Here is a 12,894-nt window from a genome sequence, read left to right on the forward strand (position 1 = left end):
TGTCAATTTCCATTTAATTATAAAAAAATGGTAGATTAATTACACATTCAATGCTGTTGTGGATTATCTGTATAGGCATGATCATGTCTTGTGGATGACAGCTCTGTGTTGGAGGTGAGGCAGAATCACATTGCTCAACCGGGATGTGTGTTATCCCAGAGCTCTCATAAGCCCAGAGGCAGCCTGCCTACCATAAATGTGGAGTGCATCGAATGTCCTCACAGATTAACTGGGCACCTCTGCTCATCAATGGGCAGAGAGGCTGGAGCCATATCTTTTTAAAAAGAATTACATTTCCTTCCACACACGTTTTCTTGAAGGATTTGGATCTTCCAGTAAAACATGAGACCTTCTGAGGTTCCATTTGTTCCAAGGTCTTTCCATCTAGGATTTTCAGGTAAAAAAAACAGAAAAAAACGATTCTGGTTTGGGAAAGAAGCAGACAGGATGCTGTGGAAAAGCATTTATGGGAGTAAATAGGGGACTGACTGTGGCCAGTTCTTCCAGCCTCTCTGGCTTTGAGAACTGCCTCTAGGAAAACCATCTTGAGGTTCAAGTTCTTAGTGGACAGTCTCAAAGGCTGGATCCAGTTAATTTCAGAAGGACAAAGTTCAGGGTCCAACAAGTGGTACCTGTTTGGAGAGTAGTGGTAGGTTACCGCCTGCATGAGCCAAGACACAAGAGGTAAAGCTACCACTGTCTTTAGTATAGGAAATAAAAAAGATCTTGACTATCTTCCTGAACCGCACCTTGCTGTGTATCAAGAGGAAAAATAAATACCCACCCTCCAGAGTAAGAGAAGGAGATACCAGCTATACAGGACAGGACACTTGGCATGACTTTTTGATGTGAACTGGTCTATAAACAGGTTTATCTCATTGTTTAGTAACCTGCTGGAGAATTTCTAATTTAAGAAATTACTCCCATAGGGGAATTTTGGATAGGTTTGGGCAGACTGCCTGATGGTCCAGAATCTGAAGGACTTTTTGTGGAGAAAATTCAGGAAGGTGGAGTCTCCTAGAAGGCTCGGGGGGGGGGGGAGGAATAGCTCAGTGGTTTGAGCATTGGCCTATTAACCCAGGGTTGTGACTTCAATCCTTGAGGGGGCCACTTAGGGATCTGGGGCAAAATCAGTACTTGGTCCTGCTAGTGAAGGCAGGGGACTGGACTCAATGACCTTTCAAGGTCCCTTCCAGTTCTAGGAGATACGATATCTCCATTAATTTAATTATGTGGCACCCTTACATTTTCAGGAATCTGGACTGGTCACATGCTTCTGCAGTCACCAGTTGCTGAAGTGTCCTGCAGTAAAACTGGGCCCAAGGAATCTGGCTGTAAAAAGATGCCCTTTGCACTGGAGAGATAGGACCAGAAACTAAGGGGCAGAGCAATCTCACTAGTCCACAGATAGCAGAGTGAATCTGTGGATTCCATTTTGAAGTTATGAGTTTTGGTGAACTGATTCATTCACTCCAGCTCAAATAAAGGGCTGATTCCTCCTCTCTTGGGAGCCAAGAAGCACCTGGAGAAAATCCTGGAAAATGCTATGCATTTTGGGTGTCAGAGTATTTGCAGGGAATGAGCTCTCCAGGCCTAGGAAAGGTAGGGCTGTGTGCATGTGTTGACTACTCTTCTGGGAAGTGAGGGAGTCTGAGAAACTCAAGATAATATCTCTGGAGACTATGGAAATAGCCCAAGGATTGAAGAAAATAGCTTCCCAATGTGCTGAAAAAAATGTGAAGTCTGTGGGGAAAAAAGGGCAGAAAACACTAGGACTCCCATGGAAAAATGCTAGGGCAAGAGGTACAGCAAATTAGTTTTCTTTTTGCTGTGCCTCTTTGATGTTTCCTTCTCTGTTTGTTCCCTGTTTCTTGATGACAAAAACCAAAACTCCACTCCAGAGGAGAGACAAAATGGCAGCCAGACACAATCAGAGAGGTTGCCTCCCGTGTATTATTATGAGCTAGAAATCAAATGGGAGATGTGGACGAAGGAGCCCAAAAAGGTTACAGAAATACTTTTTAGTGATTGGTCACAGTCTGTATGTCAGAACAGACAAGGAGAAGGAACACAGGTCCTGTACAATCACATACCAAGCCACAGAACATTGTCCATCATTGCCTATACCAGAAACCATCCCAGCAATTCAACCAGGTGGCTATTTGTACTGTGAAATGGCATTCCCTTCATTCTGTCTCCTTTTGTGATACATAGGACCCTGGTACCTGAGGCTGAAGGACATTTAGAAGGCACTACCAAACATACTTTGGAGAGCTGCTGGGGCTATTTTTTTTTCGTTTAGATTTTCCCAATTGTATTGAGAGAACAATTCAATTTACTAAGCATTATTGAAAAGATGTGTGTTGACTAAAATCAGTAAAAATATAATATGAAAATGTATTAAAATAGAAAATGGTGTGTTGAAAATAATAAGATGGAAAGTCCTCCTAAATTAAACAAAATTAATGTTAAAACAGAAAGTAGGGTGGAAGAAAATTAAAGAAAAATGAGAAATAATGAAGGAATTTAAAAGTTTTCTGTTCAAAATGTTAAGGTGCAGTTTTCAATTAAAGACTCATTGATTATACCCTGTGGCCCGCTACTTCCTGCAGCTGCCATTGTCCGGGAATGGTGAACCGTGGTTACTGGGAGCTGCGAACGGTCATGCCTGAGGATGGTCAACGTTAGCAAAATGTCTCACGGTCCGCAATCAGATTACCCTGATGGGCTGCAAGTTGCCTACCACTGATCTACACAGTCTATCTAAACAAACAAGAATCAAGTCTTCTTTATGCCTGCATGTCATAACTCTGTAATCACATATCCATAACCTGAATCTTTCCTCACCCCATTCCTTCCTGGTATATGAGATAATTATGCTTGTCCTCCAAATCCATCATTTAAGCCCCAATCCTGCAACTGGATCTACTGGCATGGACCTCTGACTTCATGTAGAATCCAGTTTCAAGATTGTGGCTTTTGAGTGTAAGCTGTTCAATGCAGAGGCCCATATTTTTCTGTGAAGCACCGGAGAATTCTGAGGCCCTGTAAAATTATGAATAATGTGTAAGTTTGCTACTACTGATATCTATTTCAGTTTTCCATAAACATAGTTCATTAAGTTATTATTAGGAGTAAACATTTTAAAACTCTCTTCCAATATTTTAACAAATTGGAAAGTCATCCCTTGTTGCAATTAAAAATAATCTTCCCCCCTTTTTTTTTTTAAACCCCAACAAACAGACAAAAAAACTGGATAGTGTTTTCACTAATGAAAGGAGGCGGTTGCAACTGATTTCTGGTTCACCAGGCTGTCTTTAACACATACATTGAATGACAAATTCACTATTTACTTCAGCTTGTTCCAAAGCCACAAGTTGATTTATTGACATTTGTATGGGATTTAACATGCCATGCTCCAAAACACACTTACAACTAGAACAATTCTGTAGTTAAAAATGTTATAGGGAAAGAAAGAGAGCATCAAACTGGAGATGGGAGGATTTTAAAAAAATCATGTAGAATGACCCTATTTAAGTTCATTAGTCACAAAGTTTTCATTCAACCCCAAATACAAATGTATTTACCTGCAGCCTGGTTTGATCCTGGGCACTTCAGCATCTAAACACACATCTCTACCACTTAAGTTAAAAAAGCAGTAGTAGGCTGTTATCATTTATGTGTACCAGCCACTAGATAGGGACACAACACATACTATACACGTGTATCATCCAGTCCCAATATTCTTCCTCTACTGATTGTAATGTATTATTGATTGAAATCTCACAGCTAAAACCAAGAAAAAATTGGTGGAGATGGGGAGAACTTTTCATCAGGGTCATAGGGAAATGAGTTAGAAAATGCAACTTTCGTTTGGCAAACAACTGAAAAGAAATGAAATAAAACAACCCCCACTCACAACATGACTGCAAACTACAGCATTAAATTTTCAAAACCCAGATGGTGAGAAAAATACTCATTCACGGCCTAAAATACATCTGGTCCATTAAAACACAGAACCATCCTTTTAAACACAGGATATGCATTCATAAATCTGAGTGAATATAAGCTTTTGGATGCAGCCTATCACCTGAGATAAGCTTCTCTTGGAATGTCTGTGTCCTCTCTGATTTGTATCACCTGCCTAACGAGAGAAGTAGTTAGAACATTTGGGTTCAACAGAATTAGTAATACTAGCGCTACATATGGTACAAAACCAGGGAAAGCATAAGGCTGATGGTAAAAGCTTTTCCAAACACTATTTTAAACGAGAGTAGGTCATGTAATTTTCATATCATTTTCCTTCTCTCCCTTCGGACTGTAATGGAGCAAAGTATGAAGCATATGGAGTTCCTGCTTAAAAATAAAGGGAGAGAGAGAGAGAGGAACTGTGTGACCAAAATCAGAGTGAACAAGGCACAGAAGTCGGATAAAATGTATCCTTTGGCAGGAAGGAATGAAAATCCATCAACCCTGCATGGAGTTCTATGACTGTACAGTGAAACCTATTTTTAAAATAACAACAAAGTGGCCTTTTAAAACAGAAAAAAATGAAATGTTCTTTATTATGACTACAGATTATATATATATATATATATATATATATAAATCAGTCTATAAATAATAATAGGAGATATACCAATCTCCTAGAACTGGAAGGGACCTTGAAAGGTCATCAAGTCCAGCCCTCTGCCTTCACTAGCAGGACCAAGTACTGATTTTTGCCCCATATCCCTAAGTGGCCCCCTCAAGGATTGAAGTCACACCCCTGGGTTTAGCAGGCCAATGCTCAAACCACTGAGCTATCCCTCCCCCTAACTACAGCTATCATGACTGTTTTAAGAATGACTGTTTATGTGTGGTTTCTATTGCAAGAGTGGGTGGGTGAGGTTCTGCGGCCTGCAGCGTGCAGGAGGTCAGACTAGATCAGTGGTGGGCAACCCGTGGCCCGCGGGCCGCACGCGGACCATCAGGGTAATCCACTGGCAAGCCGTGAAACAGTTTGTTTATATTGACTGTCCACAGGCACGGCCACCTGCAGCTCCCAGTGGCTGCAGTTCGCTGTTCCCGGCCAATGGGAGCTGAGGGCAGCCATGCCTGTAGATGGTCAATGTAAACAAACTGTCTTGCGGCCCACCAGAGGATTACCTGACAGGCTGCGTGCAGCCTGCGGGCGACAGGTTCCCACCATTGGTCTAGATGATCACGATGGTCCCTTCTGACCTTAAAGTCTATGAGGCAATGAGTCTACAGACCAGTGAACTATGGCTCTAATGCACATAATTAACAAAGCTCAAAGGCTGACCCTATGAATGACCCCAGAACTATGAATGCAGATAAACTATGGCATTACCACTTGCAATCCTTACAATCTCCCCTCATGAAAAGACAGAAAACAGAACGAGACGTGACTAACCTATTCATCTAATTATTCCTACATGCAAATGGTAAAACTGTAAGGTCAGTAGATGCCAGGTATAGGAAGGGATAGAACCACGGACTTCTGAAGCTGACTGCATGATCCTCTTCTACATGCGCGCTCTTAGCCAAGGCTGTTGCAGACTCATCAGTCTCTATATGATCTAGGTGCCACTCGAGGGGGACAGAGCACCACACCAGCAGGCATGGGTTACAAAAGCATGGCTGGTTTAATTTAAGCTTGAAAACAACTACTCTATATGATTAACAGCCTACTTACAAGTCACTTAACTAGGGTTATCAGATAGCAACTGTGAAAAAATGGGACAGGGGATGGGGGGTAACAGGCACCTATATAAGAAAAAGTCCCCAAAAACGAGACTATCCCTTTAAAAATGCGACATCTGGTCACCCTACACTTAATGGAAAACAAAACAACCAGAAGTGATGGCAGGGAAAATCCTCAAGTGTTCAGAAGTTGAGATCCACTTGGATGCTTACTCCCAACCCCATCTCTGTCTCCCAGCCTTCTCCCTAAACATGTGTCCTCTCCCGATTTGTCCCTCCATCTAAATAGTTCAAAATAAGCTTCCCTCATGTTCCCTTTCTGCCACACACAACTTGCTTCTCCATCCCCCTAGTCTCTCTATAAATTGCACTTAACCTCCCAAAGTTTTGGACCCTTGCATTTCCAAGAGGTCTGAATAATGTATTGATTATGTGGATAGTGTTTTTTTGCTAAAGAGAAGATTCTCAAAACGGAGACAGTAGCAACTGGTTTCTGGTTCACCATGCTGTCTATAACAAATTCACCATTTACTTCAACTTTGTCCAAAGCTCTTAATTGGTTTATTGACATTGCATGCCACAACCAGGAATGTTCTGGGGCTTCCCCAGAGGCACACACACAATTCACTGTGGTATACAAGGAAATATCCAGAATGCACTGGACTGGAATACAGCAGCAGTGATCCAGCAGACACAGAAGAGGACTAGTAGGATTTCATTGGACTTTCAAAACAATGGAACTTGTGAAGGATTTATAGTGAAGAAAAGGGGACAGAGAGGGACGGCGTGACAGAAAGTCCTGGGAAGAGAAAAGAATAATAGGCATGCATGAGTCTGCAGCACAATGATGTGTGATCCTGTTCATAAACCAGCAGAGTCTCCTGGGAGATCATGGATCAAGAAGGTTAGAGGACAGCGAGCTGTATAAAGCAGAGGACACAGTGTAATGACCTAACACTTGAAGAAGGTAAGAGAGGGCTGGGCATCTTATCTGACGTTTTCCCAAACTAAAAAAATAATTTTGTTTTGAATGAACAAGCTCTCCCATTGGGAAAAAAATATTACACTAGATTAGTGGTAATTGCCAACAGAGACGTCTGCAAGAGGCTATAGAAAGATATTCATTTTTTAAAATTGCTTTATTCCTGATGGTTCCTGCAGAATAAACTTGTGGCTTTCAAAGTTCTTACCTGCTTCACTGGTTCTGATCACTCGAGATGGTGCACTGGGATCCCCAGTCCCGATTTTGTTGGTTGCTACAACTCTGAATTCATATTCCACCCATGGGTTCAGTTCTACTGCCACAGCCGATTCCATATCACCACTTATGTTCTCTGGAACTGTAGAGAGCAAAGACAATGTGTAAATCATTAACTCACCTGAAACTTACGTGTAATATGCCAGTGGTGTGTGGAACTGAATTTTACAATATTAAAGATCACTGGAGGTAATGGAAATCAATTGCTCAATACTCATCAGTTGTATATATATAAAAGTTTATTTAATGCTTCTGAAAGATAGCTGATTAACTATTTGGAGACAGAAATCTTCTCTTTATCCACAGCTACAGCAGGGACAGCCACACTGCAGGCATGTTGTTAAGTGACATCCAAATGCAATTTTTAAATGTGGACCTTTTACTTTTTTATCTACTTTTATAATCTTATTATATTTTTTTATCTTTTATTTTCATCATCGTCCTCTGCAACTGGTATAGGTGGTTCCTATTCTCTTGAGTCATGAGTTTTGCTCAGCCTACTCATATTATGTTAAAAATCTTTCTCTCACCTGTTTTTACGGTCTGCCAGCCAAGTGAAAATGGGCTACGTGCTTGTAAGTTGTATGTGGAGATAGGGCTGTGGTTGTCTGCCCCAGGACTCCAGGACAGCGTCGCTGTGGTTTCTGTAATTTCTTCAACTATCACTATTCCTGGGGGACCTGGAGGACCTAGAAATAAGGTGGAAGAATAAAAACTGCACTGTCATGCCAATTCAGCAGCACTAACACAGGATACATGTGTTTCCATAACAACATGATGCAGTTCAGTATTCATGAAATACATAGTTAAGATGCATATCATTGAGGTGGTTGATTTCTATGATTTCTGGTGACAAATTATGATTATTTCTATTTTTGTAATGCTTCGTGAGGGAGAAGCAATTAACATGTCAGAGTGATAGCTGTGGAATTAGAAACAGGAATTTAAAAAAAAATCACTAATTACTTTATTCTTTAATTTTTTAAAACCTAAGATAAATACAAATAAAATAGCAACATTTAAGAAGCATCTAAGGTTAAACTAAACAGCCATATGTTCTTTTCCTCCCTGATAACAGCCTTGCACCATCTACTTGCAGTCTTTCTTGCTCAGCTTCATCAGAACTGAAGTCCTGATCCAGCAGTTGCATTTATGGGGGCAAACCCTTATGCACATTAAGTCAATACACAGACCCTATTGCTGAAGGAAGGCTCAGACTGTAAACTCTTCAAGGTAGCGATGATGCCTTAAAAGCCCACAACATGTCATGTGCTGTAAAAGTAATAAATAATAATTATATGAAATTAATAAATATAAAGCAATTTTTGGATGTTGTAGAGGCGAACACCACAGTTTGCTGATATGACAAATGAACCATGTTCAAAGTAAAACATGTGAATAGGTGTCTTGAAAACCACTAAGGTGTCTTGAAAACCACTAAGTTTTGATAATCACCAAATCAAGAATTCAATATATATACTGTCTCACACATTCAATCATTCCCTGCATCATCTAATAGCTTGTTTGAATGTTTTTTGTTTTTCATTTAAGCTAATATTCCAAAGGATATTGTTTGTTACAGGGTCCAGGAAAAAAAACCCCAAACAACAAAATTGCTTTTCATCACCTGAGAAGTGAAAAATATTTTTTTACTGTACTCAGCTGCAGACAATCATAATGAATTCTTTTTTATTTGCATATGTTATCTGATTAATTAAGATTGCTAACAGAGATGAGTCAGAACCAAAAACATGGATATGAACACCCCCCATCTTCTCCAGACCTCAGTGTTACTGGACTCTGAGAACATATTAACTACCATACTGGATCAGTATCCTCTCTCCAGCAGAGGTGAGAAGCAGATTTCTCGGAGGAAGAGGTACGAACCCCACAGTAAGGTTAGGTTTAGTATGCAGGTTCTGGGTGGTGTTGGTGGTCTGTGATATACAGGTCAGACTAGATGATCTGGTGGTCCCTTTTGCCTTAAACTCTATGCTCAATGCATAGGCAAATGTGGAATAATCTGACCCCAACATAAATCTTATCGTGGTCTCTTATAGTTAGAGACTGGCTTAAACTCTGAAGAACAAGGTTTAAGATTCCTTCTTTTTCTCATAATTATGACACATCTGAATATTCTTGATATCCATATAAATATATTTCTGAATCTTAAATTCGTGGTTTCAACAACTTCCTGTGGCAATACATTCCACAGTTTAATTACATGTTGTGTACAAAGGCATTTCCTTCTATTGGTTTTGAATATCTCACCTTTTAATTTCATTAAATGTAAAACAAAGTAATTTCTGTTATAACCAGTCTTGTGCCAAGATTTTCTATCCGTATGTATGTAATCATAAGTATATATTGGCTTCTTTTGGCCCTTCAGATGGCAATAATGAACCCTGCTTGAACTGATGCTAGCACCTCTGATCAAAGTTAATGGGAAAGTCAGGGAATATCTTGTACCAAGTGGATTTGGGGGTTAAACTGATGAACTCTAGGTTGTTTTGAATTTCAGAGAAAAAAATAATAAACTGCATTATCTTCTCTTCCCCCTGAAATAAGTTATATTACAAAATATTTGTGATAATGAAATACATGGAAACTGTGTCATTTAAATGAAGCATTAGAAAACATGGTAATCCTGTAGTGTCACCTATTAAATTATCTGGGCATTTGACATTGTAAGGTATATATATTTTTGCCTTGAATTCTAATGTGTAAAAAATATAGATATTGCTCAGTATCTTATTGCAAAAGAAAAATAAACAAGTTAACTGGACACTTCAGAGAATTCAGAGCCAACACACTAGGTGACTGGACTCCTTCAGTAGCACATGGAGAAATGCCAAGTTACACCCAGAGTGATGAAAGCAGGGGCACAAGTGGAACATTAAGCCTGAGGACTTAAAAAGGTCTGGAAAATTTTGTAGCTGTGAGTCTTGCCTCACCAGGTGTGATGTTTTGCAACCACAAACTAGCTAGTATCACTTGACTTTACATTCCCTCTGATATTCCCTTCAACAAAATAATACTTGTATGAATTATGACAAAATAATTACAATCATGACTTTGCCGTAGTTCAGTCCCACCACTTCACTGTGAAGTTGTAATTTTATCCATTAACCATATATGTAGACTAAGGCGTAGTCACTCCACACCAGTCACTCCACATCCTCGGATTCCCTCCCCTGCCTTTATACTCAGTGCCAAGCCTAGCCTTTGGACTCAGTGCTTCACAGAGCATTTTCCCTTTGAACATTTTGCTGCTCTAACAGGGCTGGACTAAAGCATAATACAAGGCCTCATGGGGCAGTGGTGGGCAGGGGACTCTGCTCTCCTTCTAGGGAGACAAGATGGCAGCAAGAGTGTCCCTAAGTACTTACCCCAGCAGCTGGGCATGTATCTGCTTAAGTGAACAGGACTCACTGCACTCTTCTCCTGCCACACACAAAGTCTCCTGATGGGTTTCTGTTGATCTTGGAGTTAACACCCATTCAGATGAATGGAGTGAGTCCACCCTCTTCCCCAGCAATTGCTTTAATCTATTTGCAGACTCAGACAGACATAATTTTAGAGTTTACCTCGCAACCACACTTCTATAAACTTTTTATTTTTAATAAACACTACAATTTTAATGTAATTATGTGTCTCCAGGCACTGAAGCTCTGGGCACAGTATTATAGTGCCTATGCCCTAATCTTAAGCAACATTACAGCCCCTTTGTGATACCATTTTCCCTAAAGACTTCATATCTTTATGGAAAGAGTGAGTTTCCAACCACTGTATTATAGTAATAATAACATGCTTCTTTACATGAAATTGGTAGAAATTTAGTTATGTCAATGCCACATGTTAAATTCTCAATACATTTTGTTGCCCGAGTTCTCTTATGGTTTCAATACCTTCTAAATCAGTCATGACAATGTCTCCTTAAACTTTCTGGGGTGTGTAGTCTCACACTGTCTGCAGGAGGACTGTTAATAAGCATTTCCATTTCCAACATCAGGCACTTTTGAAAGGGGACTAATAAGGGACAAAAGCTTCGGTTATGACAAATGGATGACAGTTAGCCCAAGACCTGAGTGCCATGCAGATGTTACTCATTTTGTGGAAATGCCATTAAATTTTATGCTCAGCTGTAATCATTTATAGAGTCAGCTAGGTGGTTACGTTAAAGATGCTTTTCGACCAAGGGTTGTATTATTGTTCAGGAGTTCTACAGCTTTTTTTTAAATTTAAAAATAGTCCATTTAGGGGAACAAAGCCAGTCTGCTCATATGCTCCTCTCTAAACTCTGCTCAGAAAGTGACTAGACATAAATGCAATATGGTTGCATCTTTGTAGGGAAGCTTGCTTGGTGTGGAACATTCACTTATGCAGCTCCAAAATCAACAGAAACCCAGCATAAATGACATTGGTGGATTATCTTTTGGCAAAGCAACTCCTTAGTTTAGTTAAGGAAGTTTCTTTTATTTTAGGGCAAAAGAGACTGTATTTTGGAAAACTTGTTATGAGTTTTGTTTTTGTTTAACTTTAGGAATTATTCTATCCATCATCTAGCGAGGGTCTTTAGAGCTCCTACTGCCATCTGATGTTAATATGGGATTTCTTGAAATGGCATTACCAATTGCAGTATTTTAGTAATTCTCTTATTTTAGTCAATGGGAGGCTTTTTGCGTCACTGAATTCAGTGTGTGCTGGATTGGGCATTATGGATGCAATTCACCTGAGTGCTGAGGATCAGAACAAAGCCACTAACTTACAAATTAAACCCTTAGAGCAGGTGTTAATCAGTACATATGCCTGGTTCTGCAACTTTTGCATGGGTAAACTTCATCATACATTTTTCAAGAAGCAGGACCTCTACTGTAAAGTGGCAGCTTAGGCAAAACATAAGGATGTTTATTTAGCTGATAGCTCACAAGGACCTTCCCTCTGTTACTGCATATGGAAGAGGCTTGTGTTTTTAGAGCTAGATATCCCAATTTTTTGTCCTGGTTCTACAAGTGTGAGCCATTTATTACTGAGACACAATAGTCTCCTATGGTTAAAGTTATAACCAGAGTCTCCTTCTAAAGCACATTTTGACTCATCTTGTAATTACCACATCATTTGCAAGATCCAAGCCCTTAAAACCAAGGAAACAAATGATTAAGGACCTAATAAATTTTAATGTGGCTATAGAATGTTCTAGACCTCTGAAACACTATGCTGGGGTGTGGCCTATAGGCAACACTTTTTAAAATAAAATTAACTGTTTTTTTCATTTTCCACAACTTACTAGGAAGGAATAATTTGTGCTAGATGCTGGGTTGTCTTGGCCCCCTTTTCCTGAAATGTAGATATGGGTTGGAAGCAGGTGGATTTAAAGGAGTTGGAAACAAAGGCATATGGAAAAGCCTTCTGGTCTAGTAGAGGTACATGGTACTCTTTTAACAGGCAAGATCAAGCACCCTGGGAAAAGTTATGGTTTTTGAGTTTGTGGCAAGGTGGATTGAAATTCCAATTACTTGGGCCCATGCTTTAGGTTTATAGGTGTCTTAATGACCTTTACTATAGTTTGAATGTGAACTTGCTAAACTCAAATTTCTGTTACATTCAACAGCTGTGAGTAATGGCTTTTAAACCCAAACACTTGTCTGTATGTTTTACTGGCAATATACGGTAATCAAGTTATCTATCAGTTCTTACATTATACACTCTCCAGGACAACAAGGTTCAGAGAAAACACATACAACATTACTTCTCCACAAATATATTATGGAAGTGGATTTCTTGCTTAGACTGGTACTTTTACCAATGTGCAAGAAGAATAGCTTTAGCGTCTTTTTTTATTTTTAGACCACAAAACGTGTACTTCTAAAGCCACATTTTGTAGTCACAAAGACTTTCATCCCTTTACTCCATCATAATTCTCTATACTC

The 12,894-nt window shown here is 39.7% G+C and overlaps 1 protein-coding gene across 1 annotated transcript in view; it reads right to left on the reverse strand.

Annotated features, from left to right (window-relative positions):
- The window catches only part of CNTN5 (contactin 5), a 1,047,172-nt gene that overhangs the window by 55,418 nt on the left and 978,860 nt on the right, over positions 1–12,894 (reverse strand). The window contains exons 19-20 of the mRNA XM_045019421.1: positions 7,495–7,653; positions 6,897–7,046 (exon numbers count right to left, since the gene is read on the reverse strand). Coding sequence (XP_044875356.1) covers positions 6,897–7,046; positions 7,495–7,653 — 309 coding nt within the window. The remainder of the gene's footprint in view (positions 1–6,896; positions 7,047–7,494; positions 7,654–12,894) is intronic.

This window comes from Mauremys mutica, chromosome 1 (genome assembly GCF_020497125.1).
Source record: "Mauremys mutica isolate MM-2020 ecotype Southern chromosome 1, ASM2049712v1, whole genome shotgun sequence".
NCBI classification, from domain to species: domain Eukaryota; kingdom Metazoa; phylum Chordata; order Testudines; family Geoemydidae; genus Mauremys; species Mauremys mutica.